The 19,965-nt window shown below is 35.6% G+C and overlaps 1 protein-coding gene across 2 annotated transcripts in view; it reads left to right on the plus strand.

The window, feature by feature from the left end:
* The window catches only part of stk39 (serine threonine kinase 39), a 28,413-nt gene extending 10,237 nt beyond the window's left edge, over positions 1-18,176 (plus strand). Inside the window, exons 11-18 of one of the 2 annotated variants that reach the window (XM_044132022.1) lie at positions 3,807-3,929; positions 4,492-4,521; positions 4,868-4,924; positions 5,576-5,652; positions 11,399-11,451; positions 11,649-11,717; positions 12,763-12,827; positions 16,755-18,176. In XM_044132022.1, coding sequence (XP_043987957.1) covers positions 3,807-3,929; positions 4,492-4,521; positions 4,868-4,924; positions 5,576-5,652; positions 11,399-11,451; positions 11,649-11,717; positions 12,763-12,827; positions 16,755-16,829 — 549 coding nt within the window. In that variant the 3' untranslated portion in view covers positions 16,830-18,176. The remainder of the gene's footprint in view (positions 1-3,806; positions 3,930-4,491; positions 4,522-4,867; positions 4,925-5,575; positions 5,653-11,398; positions 11,452-11,648; positions 11,718-12,762; positions 12,828-16,754) is intronic. The other variant, XM_044132023.1, reaches the window with a different exon arrangement.
* The last annotated feature ends 1,789 nt before the right edge of the window (positions 18,177-19,965 follow it).

Raw genomic sequence — 19,965 nt, forward strand, 5'->3', positions numbered from 1 at the left:
CTTCCTGTATAAAACATGTAGTGAGAACTAAACATTGAAAGTTTTTGCTGGTTGTAGTGGCTGTCTGACAGAAAAATATATCTGTGTAAAAATCTAGAAAGTTGAGTTTACTTTAACATCTATAAATAAAGGAAGATTCCAAATGGCACCACACCGTCTCTTATCCCCATTTCCTGATAACCAATCATTGGCTTACCACTGGGAAGTGGTAAACCACTCAATTCGAAAGAAACAAAGATATTTAAAACAGCACTTGCATAAATCTGTATAAGATTTTTGCAACTGGACTTGGTTTAGGATTGAAAGTCTTCTTTGGTCCCTCATGAAATAGGTATACAATTCAGCCTCTGTGGCCAACTAATTAGGATTTATTCTAAATGAAGATAAAATTAGAACTATTTGTTATATGTATTGGCTGTTTATAACTTTCTAGCAGAATTGTGCTTCTGAATCATTTTAAACTATCGCTTTACTATTGATAGTATGGGTTTATAAAGGTCTTTTTAAAGTTTTCTGTTGGATTTGGCTGCTTTGTTTTCACATTTTTTGACATATCCAGTAAAATAAATTTGTTATACAAATCATTTCAGTCCGGTCTATGAATAATGCAAATATAAAAAATACTTTAAACTCTTGTGATAATCCGCCGGTTTGTCTAGATGTAAAACACAACATTGCAAAACTAAATTTTAAATTTGCTCTTTAAGCACTTTCTTTTTCACAATCTGTTGAAAACCCGGGCTTGGTTCCCCTTTCTTAATTTGAGTATGAAACCTGCCAAAGATGCAGAACATATATAGCTGGGATCTTTGGCGTCCACATGTGGCTCTCAGTTTCCTGCGTGTTTTAGATGTGCACTCTCTCCGGCTAACTTGACTGAAAGGACTGCATTACTTCTTCTGAATTCAATCAAGTTCTGCAGGAACAAGGTTAAGGACCTCTGCACTAGACTGATAAACTGAAGCATGATGCATGTCCTGTGTCAGGTTTTCTGTGAAACATGTTCCTATTTTCTAAAAACATGACTTTAATATACTGTTCATCTGCTGTTCAATTTATTCACTTCTTCTTTTGTTTTTGAGTCGTTCTCATTGTTTAAGTATACACTGCATGACAATACACACAGTCAGTTCCATGGACTGGATAAATTGTGAGTAAAAAAGAGAAAAATGTTAATACCCAGAACAGTCTGGAATAATAATTGTTAAAAGCTATGGTGAAAATTTTCAAAAATTACTTATGAGAGATTAGGCTGAAAAGGATGTAATTTAAAACCTTTCCTCAATGTTGTAAAAATGTACAGCATGAAATACACAGTTGAAATAAGGTCAATGATTACTTTGGCTGTAGAAAATTTGCAGCAGAGCTGATGCCCTTGCTATTTTGCACGGATTTGACCTACAGAGTCTACTACATTTTAAGCTCAGCAACATTATCCAAAGCCTGCAGACACAAGCAGTACTGCAGAAACACAGCCACCTCAGGATATTGTGACCTTAGCTGCTCCCAAACCTCACTGTTCAGCTCCTCAAGAGCCTCCTTAAGTCTCTTGACCTTCTTGATCTGCAGCATTTTCCCACTGACCTATTGCAACCCTTGTTGCTTGGCATTCAGTTTTTCTTTTCTTTTTTGCTTTGTGTGAAATGTGGTAGTCATGGTAAAAATATTGACATATCTAAGAAATAAATACTGATAGAGTTTAAAATAAAAGGGCTGGAAATGCATACCAGGTTCACCTTCTCACTTTACAAGGGAATGAGACAGAGATGGCAGATTCTTTCATCAGGAAAGTAATCACAGATGGTATCTAACAGATGGAATGAAAACTATAAAAATAAAAAAAACTTAAATTTGTGGAAATATTGGATAATGTAGGTAGAACAAAGCAAGTATTTGTTGCATATTAAATTTGACTGATTAAAAAAAGGAAGATTATGTTCAACTAAGGTAGGTAGTTTTGAGTTGAAGAGCCAGAATTACCAGCAGATGGCGATCTAATACACACAATAAATACTTCAAAATACCTTGGTAGATCTGTTGTCAATGTGTTGCAACCAATGTGGGTTTGAATTATTGATTTAGCACATGCAATAAACACACTCACCAAACAGAAAACAGGTTTATACTGAGCTTAATTTTATGGTCCAGTGGACACATGATGATCAAAAAGTTATTGAACTCTGTAATGATGTTTTCTAAAGGGTGATTTAAAGGAGAGCTATTAATACAGAACATGGAGAAGTTGTAGCCTCTAAAAACATCCAAATCTGCCTGTTGCTTGAGCTGGTTTGGCTTCTAGCTGAATCGATCTGTCTGTTTTGCTAAAGCACCCCGCGCAGAACTGGGAGAGCCTTTGTTCTCAGTCAGATTTAGAAGGTAAACCTGACACCAGCTGGAAGGGTAGTGCTGCTTTAACTCTGACCTCGACTAAAGCCAAGGGGAATTTATGGTGCTGGCTGCTCACAGATCTGTGTCAGATCTGTGTCGTCTCCTCTGTAATACTTTGGAGCTGAGCTCATCTCAGACTTACAAACTGTCCCAATTTGGGGGCCATTTAGTGTGACTTTGAATAGCTAATTTTCACATTAAGCTCTGTAATGTTTGATGAAACAGCTTTACATAGAGTGACTTTGCAAAGCTATTCATACCCCATGAACATTTTTGTTACAATCATAAACAGCAACCTACTTAATTTCAAGTTTTTTTGCTGTCATAGATCAGTAATAATAATAAACATAAACTTTATAAGTAAATTGCTATAAATAGTGTGTGGTTTTCAAATCTGAACAGAAAAATATGGTGCAACTGCAAACCTACTAATACAATAATTTAAACTAACAGACCTGGCTTGTGAGCATTATTAAGAGTGGCCACCAAAAGGCAGCTAATAATTCAGGAACAGCTGCAGAGATCCACAGCTCGGGGCAGGAAAAACTGTTGATGGAACAAACTATCACTTGTGCACTCCACAAATCTGACCTTTATGGAAGAGTGGCACAAAAACGACAACAAAATGACTCCTAAATAATTTTTTAGACATTCATGCAAAATGTAGTGGTAGTGAATGTTGTGTACCGTTGTGAATGACGGTAAACGTACAGATTTTGAACAAAACATATCTATTCATGTGTTACACTGGTCTATTCAAAGTTGATGCCTAAATCCAATTAAAATTTCTGACTTAAAAAATGATGTTCACATGCATGTTAGAACGTAGAATTGACGCAAATGTTCAATCACTAGTTGTGCAAAGCTGAGACAGATATACAGTTAATATGGAAAGTATTCACAGTTATTCACTTGTTCTACATTTGTTAAGTTGCAACGTCATTCCAAATTGTATTAAATTAATCCTTATATGTATTATTTATGTGTATTTACGCACATAAATACTTCACTATGACGATGTAAAAAAAGTTTGAGATTTTTACAAATTTATTAAAAAATAGAAAACCAAGAACAAAATTCTGAAAAAAGTGAAGTTCCATGAATACTTTCCAGATGTGCCGTTTCCCAAAGACTTGCCGCTGTAAACAAGGAGAAATGTGTTCAATTGTTTTTATTTGTAAATCATTCATCACTCTCAATCTGCTTCACATGCTCTACTTGTTAATTTAACATAGAAAATCCCTGCAACATATAAGTTTGTGATAAAGGTTAACGAGGCATAAATACTTTCGCAGACGTACAAGTTTAAGTAAAATACATTATAAGTAAATCAAAGTGTGATTGTGGGCTCAAATAAAAAACAAAGAAACAAAAAACACAAGACACATGTAACATTAATCTTTGTCATGCTGGTGAAGGTGAGGAGAGTCCCAGGCTCCAGTGGCCACCTGCACAAGACAATAGATGGGGACTGGGAGTGGAGCGACGACGAACTGGACGAGGGCAGTGAGGAGGGTAAAGCAGCGGTGAATCAGGGCAGGGTAAGTGAGGCATTACAAATACATTGTATTTTTTCATAAACAAGACAGATTTACTGCTTTAACACAGTTGTTGTAAAATATTCAGGGTTACTCAGGTGTTTTATGTGAAGCATAAACCAGCATGAATCCTCCCCCTCTGTTTTTGACAGTGCTCATTCCTCCCCTCCTTGATCAGTTAGTTTTGTAGACCTTAGAGGGTTGTATAAAGTTCACTGTAATGATCTGGAAGATCATTGCAAGAAGTGGAGGAAGGAGAAAGTGAAGTGTATTGATCAAATACCCCTTTGATAAATATGATATGGAAAACAAATGTTACTTATTATACAATAAGTAACATTTGTAATGATTTAAAAAATAAATTACTGCTGATAGAATATCAATTACATTTTCTTGGTTGTCTCTGGTAGATTGCATTTAAAGAGTTGAGAAGCAGATTTGAACATGTGAATGAAATGTAAAAATATATAAAAAATGAATGAAGTGTCTGAAATTGATTATTTTATCACTCTGTTATTAAGATTATTAGTTACACAGATGAATGTGTAAATTTTCTTTTTTCCAGTCACGAAGGGTCAAATATGAGGCCAAAGACGTAAGTTAGATTCTCATCTCATTTATTATTTAAGGAAGAGTATTAACGTTTACAATATTTATACACTTTTCTGATGAAGAAGCAATTAGGTAAATAATTGAATGTACAGGTCTGGCTGCATAATAATTAAAAAACCAAATAAAATGCAATAATTTCAAAATGATTTGTAGAAATCACAAGTTTAGCACTATTTTACTCAAATTTAGTGCATATTATATTTTTTGTGACAATGTATTAAAGTCAGCCAATGTTTTTTTTATTTTATCCGTTCTTTTCTGTTTTTCTTCCAAGATAATTTTAAAATTTATAATTTGCGCAATCATGCCTCTCGATTTCTTCCTCCTAGAATGAGGAAGATGCCAACAATGTCCCTGTAGAAGGCTTGTCTGTGCAGCATCCCCAGGTGAGGGATTCTGCAGAAGCAGCACTAATTTGTCATGATTCAATGACCTTGATGCTGCAATGATTGTCTGTGTGTGGGTAATGTACATGTGCAGCTGGCGCTATATGTGTGTGTGCGTGTATGTGTAAATGTGAGAGTGTCTGTCTCCAGGATGGATGCTCTCAGCAGTAATAACTCACAGTAAATGGCTGCCTGCCTGACAGTGCCAGCTCAGTGGATAGATGTATCTACTCTCAAGACTTACTGCCATTGTAGCTCATTTTCAGAAATCTATTGTCATTGTGAAAGTGAACCAGAGCATTTTTGGGGTTGTCTTATGTCCCACTTAGAAATAATCTGAGAAGACATTTTTTACTCAAATTATCAACTCTTTCTCACATAAAAGACCTATATTATAGCAATATAATAATTGTAATTATATAGACTAATAATATATTACACCTTTATTTATTGTTCCTTTGCTTTTCCTCTTACTTTCCCAACTTTCCCTACAGATTAGATAAAGGGATTCAATCATGCGATGCATTATAGATTCAGCTCTGCACACACTTTGGATTTATTCTGATTACATGCTCCTTTTTCACTGCAGGGCATAATATTTTTTGTCTGTGTTGGAACTGCATGAAATCGAGTAAGCTGACTCATTTCCAGGTATTTTCGATGCAGGTGGAACCATATGAGAATACACCCTTCATTCAAGGTGCTGTGAACATGGTACTGCGGCTACGGTAAGGTTGGATATAGTTTCCTACATTACTCACATACCAAAAAACATTTAGTATCTTCCAAAAGTATTCACTCCTCTTATCTTTTTTTAAATTTTGTAATTTTTACATAAAAGCTTTAATATATGTTATAGGGGATTTAAGTGACTGGCTAACCTGAAGTGGTGTTGAATTGTGAAGTGAAAGGAAAATAATTGCTTTCGAATTCTAAAATGTGAAAAGCTTTGGGATGTAATTTTTCAAGGTGATTTAGATAAAGGCGCTATTATTTCTTTATTTCAACTGGAGCAAGAAGGCTACAGATAAATCGGTTGTTCTTTGCCTGAAGTAATCTGTACAGATCACTTGGTTTTACCTGCAGCTTTTGGTGGCTTCTTCTGCCACCATCTTTTTTCAAAGACTTAATTGTTAAGAAACACAGTGACATGAAGAAGTGAAGTCTTGTTGTTCAGCTAAAAATATCAATCTAGATCAGGGGTTGTCAAACTCCAGTCATCAAGGGCCAGTGTCCTGCAACTTTTAGATGTGCCTCTGCTGCACCATACCTGAGTAGAATAATTAGGTCATTAGCAAGGCTCCGGAGAACTTGTCTTAACAAGGAGGAGGTAATTAAGTCATTTCATTCAAGTGTTTTGTGCCTGTGGCACATCTAAAAACTGCAAGACACCAGCCCTTGAGGACTGGAGTTTGACACCTCCAGTCCTCAAGGTGTCAAACTCCGGATACTCGGCTATTGTCAAATGACAAAATTTATTAGCTGAATTTGAAAGAGATAGCACTGAAAGTCAAAATGAGATTGAGCTTTTCATCATATTAGTGTGCTTTCTATTACTCTGTTGATTCGAAAATGTTAGAGATGTAAAATAGAACTGGATTAAGATGTGCAGAAATCGACAACCATTTATAGTTTTTTTTTTTGGTAGTTCAGAGTCTGTGGCTCCCTGGTGGGGTGGTTGCTGAGTGCTGATTTGCTCATGCAGACATCTGGAGGCCCCCCTCAGGTGTCAAGAACAAAACATAGGTCCAAAAACAACAGGTGGCAGTGAACTGTTTACTGCAGAGTAGTCAGGACTTCAATAAGAAGGGCTTTGATGTGTTTGGCTCTCTGTCCTTCAGCTCTGTAATGTACAAAGATTTTGTCCAATAGTACTCATATATATATATATAGATAATCAATACAACAGACAGAATCATAGCGAAATGCATTTAATCTCTTCATAGTATTTGACAAGCTATATTAATTTAACATAGCTAGTGTCTGCTATAAATATTTCTATAACGTGTGCGCAACCACTTTTGTTGTAAATGGAAATGGGAAAGTCTAATGACATAACATAATTCCCATTATGTGATTGTCAACCTTTTAAGATAATATTCTTCTGTTTTAGATTAATAACACCAGAGAAATACACATTTGTCTAGACGAATATTACGTTATGTTACAATAAAAGACAGCAATCTAAATTAGACCTTTTTGTGTAGCTAAAATTGTAAATGCTTAAAAAATATTTCAGTAGATGATGTACGCTGATACACTGAAAGACAGCAAAAGAAAAAAAAACCTGTGGAGCAAGTAAAGTCCTTTCTCTGACTGGATCCCACAGGGCTTCCCCATGGTTGCAAAAAAAGGTGGTGATTCATAATTCTGATAAAGTCTGATAATAAAAATGTAATTTTAAGAATGTATATTTTCAAAAAGTGAATCCCAAACGGTTTTTAAAAAAAATAGCTTGAGGATTTCATAAAAGGATAAGCATTAAATGACCGAATTCGTGTTGTTTCTGTAAAAACTATATTCATAAACTTTAATCTTCTGCGCATACATCCCAGGCTGCACACAAATTGACAAGAAAGTAATTGCTTTCCATGAATTTACTTAAAGGATAATTTTATGAGCTCCATTTACCGTTTTAACAGGATAAAGTTGAATCTATGTGATGGAGCAAGAAATCTAAAAAAATTAATTTGGGGCTCTGTAAAACTGGGCCAAGACTATTTAGAATTTTATGAGAGATGTAGATATTAAATAATAAATCTGTTAATTGTAACTATAAGAGTGATAAATTGTATGTAGTTCCTTCAAATATTTAAAACATTGGACTGTCTTAAAGATTTGATTAGCTGAACTACATTTTTTTCTGCTCTTCTTAACTGTGTTTGTCTGTGTGTGTTGCCCTCTTGTCATTGTGCTCAATATTGTTTGTATAATTAGAACATAAAAATTGCTAGTTTATTGAACAGAATCTCAGAGATCTGACATTTTTCTGGTCAGGTAATGCAGTATACCTAAGCACAAGGAGGTGCCCACTAAAGTGCAACTTCTCAATTTCAATGAAGAAGACTCATAGCTAAATTACTTTCACCACTGTTCAAACATGAACTCAGAGGGGAGAAAAGAAAGTGGAAATTTTATGTTTATGGAGACTGTTAGCTGTTCGTGCTGCATTCAGTTTCTCTTCGAAATCAGAAATCATTTCCAGATCTGGAAATGACATCATTACCTATTTCAATATGTTTTAGCAGCAAGTTGGAATATCAGTGGCATGTACTCAATTTTGTGTAACAAACAGTAAGTTGCAATTTCAAACCAGTAATGTATTTTTCTCTATTTGATACTTTCAAACACTTAAGGAACATGCTCATAAATGGAAATTATACACCTGTACGTGTTCTACTGGTCTAAAGAAATATAAACTTGTGTTAAGAATAATATAATACCTAAATTACTTGTATAACATTTTGCAGTGAGTGAAGCCTCTACAGATAATGGGAAGGCTCATATTATTATATTAAAGTTGCTCTGATTTATCCATTCGTGCTGCTTGTCATGAAACACGAATAGTTTGGAAATGTTGGCAGCTGTTTGGAAACTACAGTCTCCAAAGGTCTGCATTGTCTACCTAGGGAATTCACACAATCTGAGAAAAATCAACCATAAAACTCTAATCAGTGAATCTTTATCAGTTGGTTCTTCTGTTTGCATGTGACAGGAAACAGTGCTGGCCTATACAGGCCAACTCTGGGATCATTCTTTTTTTATATTAATGTCGGAGTGTTCATTCAGAGGTTATATGCACTTCCTACACACCAGACCAAAATAAAACAGTGTTGGTGGATGAACTGTTCTTTTCCTGTGACTTGTGCAGAGTCTGTTTTACTTTTTACATTGCTCCTAAATATTTCAGATATAGGCTGCAGAGTTTCAGAACATTTATCATAGCAGCTTTGATCACCATGACATGCTGCCTCATCAGCCACCATGACATGCTGCCTCATCAACAACCAGCATTGGACAGCCAGGTCAGTTTCCTGAAAATGAAAGTAGCCACGCTCAGTCATAATAAATTGAAAGTAAATCAGAGCTAAGATTGTGTATAAAGTGCTGCGTGTAATAAACTCATTAGAGATCTGTCTTCATTTGTGTGCGTCTTGAGTTATGGTTTAAAGTTCCTCACAAATGTGACTTATGGGTTTGTAGAGTGATTTACATAACTGGACTGGAAACCAAATTAATCTTTGGTTTTCAACAAAATCAGTTCCTGCCTGCCCCATAAAACAGAGGCTCCCAGAACATGAAAACATTTTCTCAGATTCGTACAGCAGTACTACTTGGTCTGCACAGAGAAAAGTATATATTTTTTTAAACGTTGTTCTACTATTGGAATATTGTATAAAGGCTTGACATTTTTTTGCAACATCATACCACACATGCATCAGTGATGCATGGTTGATGGAGATAATAGGCAATTAGACAGCTGCTACCTTTGTATTTGTACCACTATGTTGAAATTAAATGAATGAGATCTGTCCCCTGCTCTACACAGTTTGCTCGTTGACAACAACATCCCATTTTTCCTCTGAAGTTGTGCCTTTATGGTAAATGTAATCATTTCTCTAATGAAGCTTGTTTAGTCATTGTGCCAGATAGTCTTCCTTTAGCACCTACATTCATTACTCTTTTCAGTGTGAAAATTGTTATCAAAAGGTCATATTGTGATGTTATTGGTAATGACAAAACTTCACAGGATTATCACTCACCTTTATTGTCATTCTCCCAACGGAGTGTTTGAACACCTGCGTGATGTTTTGATTTCAGAGCCCTCTGCCTTGTTATAAAAAAAGAGAGAAAACTTGTCTCTCTCTGTTGGGAGAGAGATGTTGTTTTTCTCCCAACATCGAGAGAAAACAAGATTAGCAACTGGAATGTGAATATTGCGGTACACTGAGTAATGACAGAGACATAAAGTCCTCCAAAGGTTTGGAGGCTGAATCAACATAAAAAAGAAAGTTACTGAGTTTTTTTAAATAACACAAACAATATTTTAACACCGACAAGTAAAAGGCTGACTAATAATATATTTATCTACACAACAATGAACTTAAGATGCAACATTGTTGTTCAGACATCAACAAGGATGAAATTAGTCTGAGATACATTTTTGTGGTAATTGCTTTCATTGCTGCAACAGTGTCTTCAAGATACAAACTCTTGATTACCTTAATTGGATGGTTTATAGACGCAGTAATGAGGCAGAAATAACCCCTGACATTTTGCAGACAGTTTTGAGCATCTTTTATCTTTTGTTGGTGTTCAAAGGGATGCATGAGTAAACATGGGGACCATTCAGATTTACAGGACATTTTACTATATGGTTATCGCAGCAATTAGAGTGGTCTACAAAACTCCATAAATGATTAAAATAATACAGCAATAAGGAGTTCCTCGAGTATTCAAACAGGACGCCAACATTTCCAGATCCTGTATAGTCCATAGATTTTGAAAACCAAATACATCAACATAAAATAACTTTTTGTTTTCTTATTGGCTTCACTGACAGTTGTTGCTATAATGTTACATTTGCCACAGTTTTTAATCACTGAAACAATCCAGCATGACTTTCATGTTCATCTATCATGTTTCTTACTCTTCTCAACTAAAATGTATGTTAAGCACAATGCACAGCAAAAATATTCTCTGTACCAGAAAGCAATCTCACAAATCAATAAAATAAATATACTGATATATTTTCTGCACAAGTTTCTATGCACTGTATAAGCTTAATTTGTATATTGTATTACTTAAATATTCAACTGAAGTCAGCCAAAAAGTCAGCTGCAGGAGCAAAGGACGATGGGTTTTAGATTACTATCCTCAGGTCAATATCTGATCAAAGAATAATGTAACTAGTTTTACTAGTTACCTAATGTGGGTAGAAATATACCAGATCATCTCTGAAGGTGGGAAAAGTGTCTTCAACAATGCTTTCACACCTGTATTTAGCACTATTATCACATGAGCATCTTGCTCAGGATGAGTTTTAGTGCCAAGTGTGAATGGGGTCAGAGGAAACCATCTAACACTTTCCTCTGCTGTCTTGTTAAAGAAGGTGGTAAACTGTAGGAACACTGTAATAAATAATAGAAGCAGTTTAGAAATTGTAACTTTGTAAAAGCTTGATATATGTTAATACTGAAAACCAGCCTGTGTTGACTTAGTCTGAAGCCTGATTAGTAGGTTAAAGATTTGCCAGACGGTAAAGCTGTCTCTGCTCTGAACAGAATATGACTGAATCATCTGATTCAAGAATGTGGCTTTGTGTTTCTAAACCCTTTTCTCCTGTAGTTTATAATCCTATTATCTGTGCACCCAGACTTGATCTTCTATTTGTTCTCTAACCTTCAGCTGCCCAGTCATGTTTCATTCCAGGTGCAACCCAGTAGCTCATACTCCCCCTGTCTTCCCTTTCAGGAACTCCAAAAAGGAGCTAAATGACATTCGGTTTGAGTTCTCCCCTGGTCGAGGTAAGAGCTCAGTCTAAATTAATTTTTCTAAATTGCGCTTTTCTTTGTAATAGCATTCTCTCTCTCTCCTTATCGATGCATGTATGTAATAGGCAATATCACTGTGCTGTGGGCAGCATCTAATTTTGTGTGTAACACAATTACCTGCCTAGTGGAATGATGCAAGCCAAATATTTGTCATGTTATTCTCTCGCAAGACACTGCTGATGGCGTCTCCCAGGAGCTTTACTCAGCCGGTCTGGTCAATGGGCTCGATGTCTTAATTGGTAATGTCACACCTCTTTGTCTTCAATGAATTGTGTTATTCTGCAGTTCATGAAGCCAGTCCACTGTGAAACGTCTGTAAAAACTATTTCTGTTATAATAAGCAGTATTAACAAAGAGACTAAAACAATTAAAGGGAGTAATATTTTAAAAATTTTCTTTCCACAATTAGCTTTTTTCCACATAAGTTCATGTAGCTTCACCATGGTAAAAAATTGATTTAAACGTTATCTTGAGGATACAAAAATTTTCTTCAAGATAATGCTATACATATCAAGATTGGGAAGGAAGTTAAAATGCTCAGATGTAATTTGTAGTTAAATTTTCCTTTTATTTTCCTTAGACAGTGAAAAAGCAAGAAGCTACATCAAATTATTGGTAAAAAAAATATTTTCTTACCTGTTTAACTTGCTCATAAACAACTAACTATGCTCATAAACAATAATTGTGATCACCTTGATAATGTGGTAGTTGACTCTGCTTGAGCTATTGACACTAGTTGTGAGATAAACTGTGTTGTGTCTTTCTCCTTTGGATTATTGCTCCTTCTCAAATTTGAGTTTCCAAATGTGTACAATGGAGGGGCTGCTTTTGATTGGCAAGGAGAAATCTGTCCTCCTTAACTGCAGTTACTTTCACAAACTCTCCCACATTTCTTGCACTGACAATCTCTGTAAAAAAGTGCTTTTCCGTTCAACATATTTCTGTTAAAATGTCTTTTTTATTCATTATATTAAAATAATATAATATGAATACTTTTGGATATATTATGGACATATTGTGTCTTGCTGTTGTAGAGGGGATGACTCAAATGGCTCCATTTACTTCTGAAAAGTGCATAAAATACTAAAAACTTAAAAACCAACAGAATGGCAGATTATGTTTTATTTAGCCTTTATGCTTTTAAAGTTTTTAGGTCTTCTATTTCAAAATGTGATGTTTGCCCTTTAAACTTCTCAGAATCATAAAGGATTGGTGATTATATTAACATTTGACTCTCCATGTGTTTTCATTTGGACAGTGATATTCTCTCTTTCCCTGTTACAGTTGCTGCTAACCTTCAAAAGATTGTAGATGACCCAATTACCTATAAAGTGTTGACCTTTAAGCTGGTGAGTTTCCAGATGACTGATGGCTGATGACAGCCTTAGTGGGTTTTGTCATGCCTGACAGTGTCCTCCTGTTAACAGCCTGTTGATGCATGGTGTGATGAAGGATTCAATTGCTGAAGTTACTGCTGTCTAGCAAAACAAATGACTTCAGGGTGAACCAGCATCTGTTGCTTGGGTTTTTCTGTTCACGACACTGAGGAAACAATTTTATTTGTCAGAATCTTTCAAAAATGTTTTACTTCTCCTGTATGCACTACTTTATGTTGCTCTCTCACATAACATCTAATAATTGAAGTTTGTGATTGTAAAGTGACAACATTTGAAAAAAGTTTAACTTTTGCAGATATTTAAACCTATTTATTAACTAGTGAAGCCAAGATTATAGCACATATTGGAACATCATCTTGTCAAATGCAACTAATGTGTAGATAGATTCATATTTCTGCACTCAGAAACTTGTCACTGTGTTGTGGTAAAGACCTTAACATAAATTCCTACCTTTTGTTTTGTCAACAAACACAGTGCTGAATCAGCTCAAGTCTCATAATCCAATTCAATATTGATTTTTTTTTCTGATACAGTGTAGTACTTGACTCACAAATCTCTCACAGTAAACAACACCATCTACACTTCTCTGAACAATGAGAATAAACCTGTCCTTTGTTGCATTTTGAACAACCCAAAACATAACATTGTGTGCTGTTGAATGAAGTTGTGTACTTGCCTCGAAAAAGATATCCAAGATGTTGTATTTACTGCAGGAGAAATGCAAGATCCAGGGAATACCAGTGATATTTTTATTTTGCTGGCTTTCTTCTGGTTAAATCTTTGTGGACACTAGTGGAAGGTCTGTGTTTGAGATTTACAGGCTGACTAAATTCTTTCATACTTTTGTTAAAGTAAGAACATATCACATTTCATGAAGAAAACTGATTTAACAATCAATTTTATGATTGTATGAGTTTTTTTGGATTAGACTATTTATGTTACAGGTCAAAGCATTTTACAATCTAATCTTTCAGCCATGTTTTCCAAGTTTCCCCTGTTATATTTTCCAGACCATATTTTATTGCCTAAGGCTGCATCACTGTGGATACTGATGAATCCCTGCTCAACTCTTCTATTGTAAGCTAAGAGTTACGAGGGCAATACCATAAAAGCCAGGGAGTGACAATAATTACCCTCACAAGGGAAACAGTTCATAACACTTTATGTACATAATTTATAGAGTGGGTGTCTCTGTGGCAGCTTTATGGTTGAAGTGACCAAGAGATCCAGTGGTCTCTGAGCTCAAAAACTGACCTCTTTTGACATCTCTGCCTCGATGTTGCCTTGACAATCAGTGGTCTCAGACCCCTGCGGTGGTCAGGTGAGTCTCTCTGAAATGTGACTGGTTGAAACAATTATATAGACTCAACTTTTCTTTAGGGAACCTAAATGAAAACCGAATTTTCATTTTGATTTACAGAGAAATCTAAATGAGGATTAAATGGGCTATTGGAAGTAGACATATAAATGGTAATGACACCAATGCAAATGGCTAATGGAAAAATAAATCGGTTAGTGTCTACCTGGAATGAGCTGTGTAGTTTAAGGAGGACGTTCATCTTAGCAGCTTCAATCTGGAGTTTAGTTTTTTTTTTTGTCAAGATCCATATGCCATGACTAACAGTGAAGGTTATGTATGGCGTAACATTCACTGCCGTAACCTTCACCATCCTTAAGGGGACGAGCTAAAGTGTCTTGTTCTTCAGTGATGGTAGAATGGGCTGGGAAATGGATACTTGGACACATGGGCCAATATCTGCAGTAATGAAGTAGAAGTTGTGGTTTGTTGGGGTGTAGAACAGACTGAACCAAAAAAGTGAAGCTCTTCATTTCACCATTTTATCCACTCTTATAGATGCCCCACATACTGTAAATTCTACTAGAAAGGATTTATAGGCATATTTCACCATTTTTATAAAGGACTGCAACGTCTCAGTAAAGAATCACAAAAGTTGAATGTTGAAAGTCTTGGGGCCTAGTAGACATGAAATCTACTGGCCTCTAGGCATTAAAACCCTTGTTGTTACATAAACTATCTGATGAGGAAATAATCCGGTTTGAGCATGGTCAAATTATAGTTTTCTTTTCTAGTTGGAGAGGTTCTTGGACTCCAGAAGATATTCTGTCTGGCAAATAGTTAATTGCTTTTCCAAATTAATTATTGCAGCTTGCATAGAGGTGTAATTTTTGTGAGCGGGGCACTCTCAAGAGAAAACAAATTAATAGGCAAATTTTACACCCTGTACTTCCCTGCTTCAAATGATAAACACAAAATTTCAAACAATGTCATATTAATTGTTTGCTACCACCATAAAGAACTCTCTTATTATTATTCAGTTACATGCCTTTAATGGGTCATGTTGACTTTGATATGTGCTTTCAAATAACTTGTTAGTAGAGCAGAGTCAGAGGAATGACAAAAGCTTTGTTGTCTTGTAGCATGTTTGACTTTTCTGGTTCTCCTTACCACTACAATGAGATTGTAGAGGATTGACCTTTGCTTACAGCTGTGGGTTTAACATCGTCACCTCACACAGTTTGACTATGTAGTTAAAAAAAAACACACAGATGCACAAGAAAGACATTATCACTCAAAGTGAGCAGTGCAAAAATGGTTAGTTGCTTAGCTCCTGTAAGTTGTCAAGGTTTCCAGACAAAATCCTTCCACTGGAAACCAACATTGCTTTGTCTAATGTCTGGGTTTAGTATGGATAGAATGTCACTCTTGTCTTGAAGTCTTGTTTTGGCTTTACCCAAAGAGCTCTAATGCTAGAAATCAAAACTCATTCTGAACAGTTTTACCACTTGTACACATTCATCTATTGTTTTCGGGTTGCAGAGGTTTTCTGCTCAGTGGAAGCCCACACTTTTCCACCCTTACTATTAGCAAACTGTGATAAGAGGCTTGTGATAGCAATGATTCCCACATTGGGGTATTTTTTTTTGTTTTGTTTTGTTTTGTTTTTCCACTCATCTTTATTCCCAGCATCTGTAATATTATTCTGGTTGATCCCAAGGTATTCCCAGGACACAATAGTTGTATAGTCAGCTCGGCTAGTTCTGGGTCTTTTCCTTGGTCTTCTTTTAGACGCACATGCTTAGAAAAGCTCAGAGAGGAGGGACCCAAAAGGCAGAGCAGTCCCAAACCCCTCACTTGATTTTTTTTTTATAAACCAGAGAAAGAAGCTACTCCTCCTGGATGATGGAGGTCCTGCACTCAATTTCTAAGGATTAGTCCAGCCTCCCAAATGTGGAAGCTCATTTCATCTGCTTCTATCCAGGATCTTGTTCTTGTAGTAGACCGGTAAATTGAGAACTTTTTCTTCATGTATTCCTATGGACAAGATCCTAGTGTGTGTGTATGCATTTATTCATCCGTCCAGCAATCGCTCACAGCAAAGACTGACCCATGACCTCGAGGAAGAAGTCCAGCCTTTACTAGTTGAGAAGTATACCCTGAGATCTAGAAAAGCTAACGGTCAAAGTGTAAAGATACCTGTAGAACAACATCATTTGCACAATGAAGGGACCCTGAGGCTTCCAAACAGGACATCCCCCTCTTCATGACCAAGCTTTCAGATTCCATCCAGGAGCACCATCAATAGGATTGTGAAAACTGGCATTGACACTCCAAATTCCCACAAAAAGGCTTGAGGACCAGATGGTTTTAAGCAAAATAAAGAAAATTATGCTACAGTGACTCTTGAAAGTGTTCACATGCCTCTTAGTGTTTACATTTATGCAACTGGGTTACTGTAGCTGTTTACAGTAATATATATTTATACGAGCAATCGGCCTAATTTTTTAAATAATTTTAACTTGTATTATTTGTTTGTTGATGCTTCACATATTTTTTCACATTATTTTTTCTCTTTCCAGGCTTCAGGATGTGATGACACAGAGATCCCAGATGAGGTGAAGTTGATCGGCTTTGCGCAGTTAAGTGTTAGCTGATGTTCTCTTCATCTTTGAAGCAGATGAGGCAGGGAAGACAGTTCAGGGCAGACAGACTGAGGAACACACCCCAACCACCACCACTTTCTGCTATATCTTTCTCAACTTCCTCCCAGAAAAGCCCTTCTTTGTCTTCCGTCCTTCACTCTTTTGAACTTTCCCAAAGCTCTGTCGTCGCTTTACCACCACCTCTGTAGCGTCGACTTCCCTGCTCGCTGTCCGTCAACATTCCAGCACCCAGCGCACAGAACAGTACCAGGATGCAGCCCAGGAACCAAAAGATGTACTCAGGTGGTGAAAGAAGGTGATAAATATGTAGCTTTGAATGTTTTATTTATTTTCTCACCTCCTTTCTTTAATTTACACTGCATTACTGTTATTTACAGCAAAAATCTAATTATTTATTGAAATAAGAAGATATTTAAAATTTTATTTTTCTGTCAGATTGGTTTGTTCCCACTGTGAAAATAAATGTCCTCCCACACTTAATTATTTATGAAAACTCCTTGGGGTCCATGTCAGAATGTAAGAATTGGTAAACATGCAGATATAAGCACATTTTTATAATAACATGATGAATGTTTTAAAATAAAACGCCCAGAATGAATTGTTTTATGTGTTCAGATCTGTTTATCTAAAAATGGAGGCGTTTGGTTGAGTGCGCTGAAATAAATGAGACCTGGATGTTACTGTGTATACTTTGCTGCTCTCAACTGTGTTAACGCTTCAGAAAATGCTTGAGGTGCCTTGTTCATTTTTCCGTGCCTAAGAAAGTTGTCAGTGAGTGAGACGACACTGAGAGCAGAACTTGCTGATTGTCACTTCATCAACCCATTCCCTGCCATGAATCAGTTCACATGTGCAGTCTTAGCCCAAAGAGGGAAAATGAAATGCACTTTTGAGTTGGGATGCACAGCCAACAAACTGACTCTTAATTTATGTGCTTTCAGACAAATAAAACCCGGTGGAACCTGCAGTTGTATGCTCTTACTTCAGTTGGTGTCTATCAGATGCCAAATCCAACATTGGGTTTTTTGTTTTTGTTTTGTTTGAATAAGTAAAGTAGCTACCTAATTGTACTGTATGACTTCAAAAAATGGAACCAAACAGCATATGCTGAGTGTGAAGAGTTGTTTGTCCAAACAAATCCAGTAGCACTAAATCATTTTAGGTATAAAAGTGTTACATAATAACTCCTCTAAAAGCTTTTATTTTCTGAAGTAAATTATTGTTTTTTTTATATACACTGTGCACCATTTCAGCATATTATCCATTTCCCTTCTCTGTAATCAACTAATGTCAAATTTCTGATGAGAAGCAACAAATAAAGAATATTTAAGAAATGTGTGATTTCTTGATTTCATTGCTACAATTTTACATCATCAAAGAAAACTTTGATTGTTATATTGGTAATTCTATCAATCTCTAACATCTAGGATTACAGGTAAGTTTTTAAATTAGATTATTGAATTTTGGCCATAAATTACAGCTTTACAAATATTCTAAATATTAAAAACACAGTTGGTATTTACATGGCATAATGATGACTGGGCACACAAATCTTGCTTTGGATCGATAACATGGATCGTTTATGACATCCTTCCTTAATTCCTGACTTTAACTCTGCTGATTTCTTTTGAAAATGAGATCTACCAAATCTGCAAAGAATAGAGGTCAAATAGTCACTATTTGTTATGCCAGCAGTTTCAGTGGGCTTTGTTTTTTTTTTTTTTTTACAGTTCTTTTGATGCTGCAGATTTCTCTGATGGCTGTGCAGTTTTTTTCTGCTACACTTTTTCATTTCACTTAGTTTACTATTCAAGGTTTCATCAGTCTACAAACAACATTTTTCTTTAGCAGCTACCTTTGTAACTCACTCTCCTAGTGTAGTGTCTTGGCAAGAGATTGTTGGACCTCTATCAAGTCAGCCTTTCTCTGGTATTTCATAGGTCTAACATTAAGGCATGCAATACGATTAGTCTATTGTAATACTGCATTTTTTTTTTTCAAAGAAACCAAATTTTTATTTTTCATTAGCTAGACAAGCCATTATCCTGAAAATGAACAGAAATTAACTTGAAATGTATCATTGTGTGACAATATGAGTTTTACTTTTTGAATTTAATTACTGAAATAAACTAACATTTTGATCATGTTGTAATTTATTGAAATTTACCTATTAAATAAAAGTCACTGAATAAGTTCATTATTGTATCAAATAGTTATCTATGACTTCTTGTTTTACTGGGGTACAAATATAACAGGATACAGAGACTATTTTCTCTTTGACATGCTTCAAAATGGGAAAGAAATGATCTCAAGCAGAAATGTGTTTGTCCTCAAAATTGCTCCAATATTTTATGAACTTACTCAATCTGTTTTCAAAGCAATAATGAAAAAAATCTAATAATACTGAAAGTGGGAAGAAACAGGGCTGGACGAGAAACAACAATGTGTTGTACAGGCACTACAATGAGTAGAAGGGTAAAGACTGGAGGAAAAAAACCTCAAAAACGCTGATAGGGAAACAATGCAGACATTTTAGTGGGATACGATTATATGGAAGAATATGGGCACATTTTGAAGCTTTTTACGCATCTTGTGTTGCAAATAAATGTAGAGGGCACTATAAAAGAAGGGCTTTATTAGACACTGAGTTTCTAGTTGAAAGTGTATAAAATTTATCATTACACAATTAAACTGTTGCTTAAGCAGCTGATGAGAATAACACATTTAATGCAGTCCTGGACTACTTTGATAGAAGAAACAGAGATGAGGAGCATTGCTTCAGAAGAGGCTAAAGGAAGAAGTGAAATAAATATGGAAGATAGAGACCAAATCAAAGCCTATAATGGTGAAAATAGACAGTACAACACAGTCACAGGGTTTGTGTTAAATATGCAAAATATTTTAAATAAGTTATGTTTGGCAGCAACTTAAGAATAAAAAAAACACAATCCTTGGGAGCCTGTGGCCCCTGTATATCGATGTAACCGAGAAACTGGAAGAAGACAAGCCAGTGAAAGTACTGATTTAATTGTAATTATTCAAGTATTTCTTTTTTTTGTATAAAAACATACAATATATAACAACAATCCCCTTACGGAATAAAAGCTTTCACAGTAAATGTCACATT

This window comes from Gambusia affinis, linkage group LG11 (genome assembly GCF_019740435.1).
Source record: "Gambusia affinis linkage group LG11, SWU_Gaff_1.0, whole genome shotgun sequence".
NCBI classification, from domain to species: Eukaryota; Metazoa; Chordata; class Actinopteri; order Cyprinodontiformes; family Poeciliidae; genus Gambusia; species Gambusia affinis.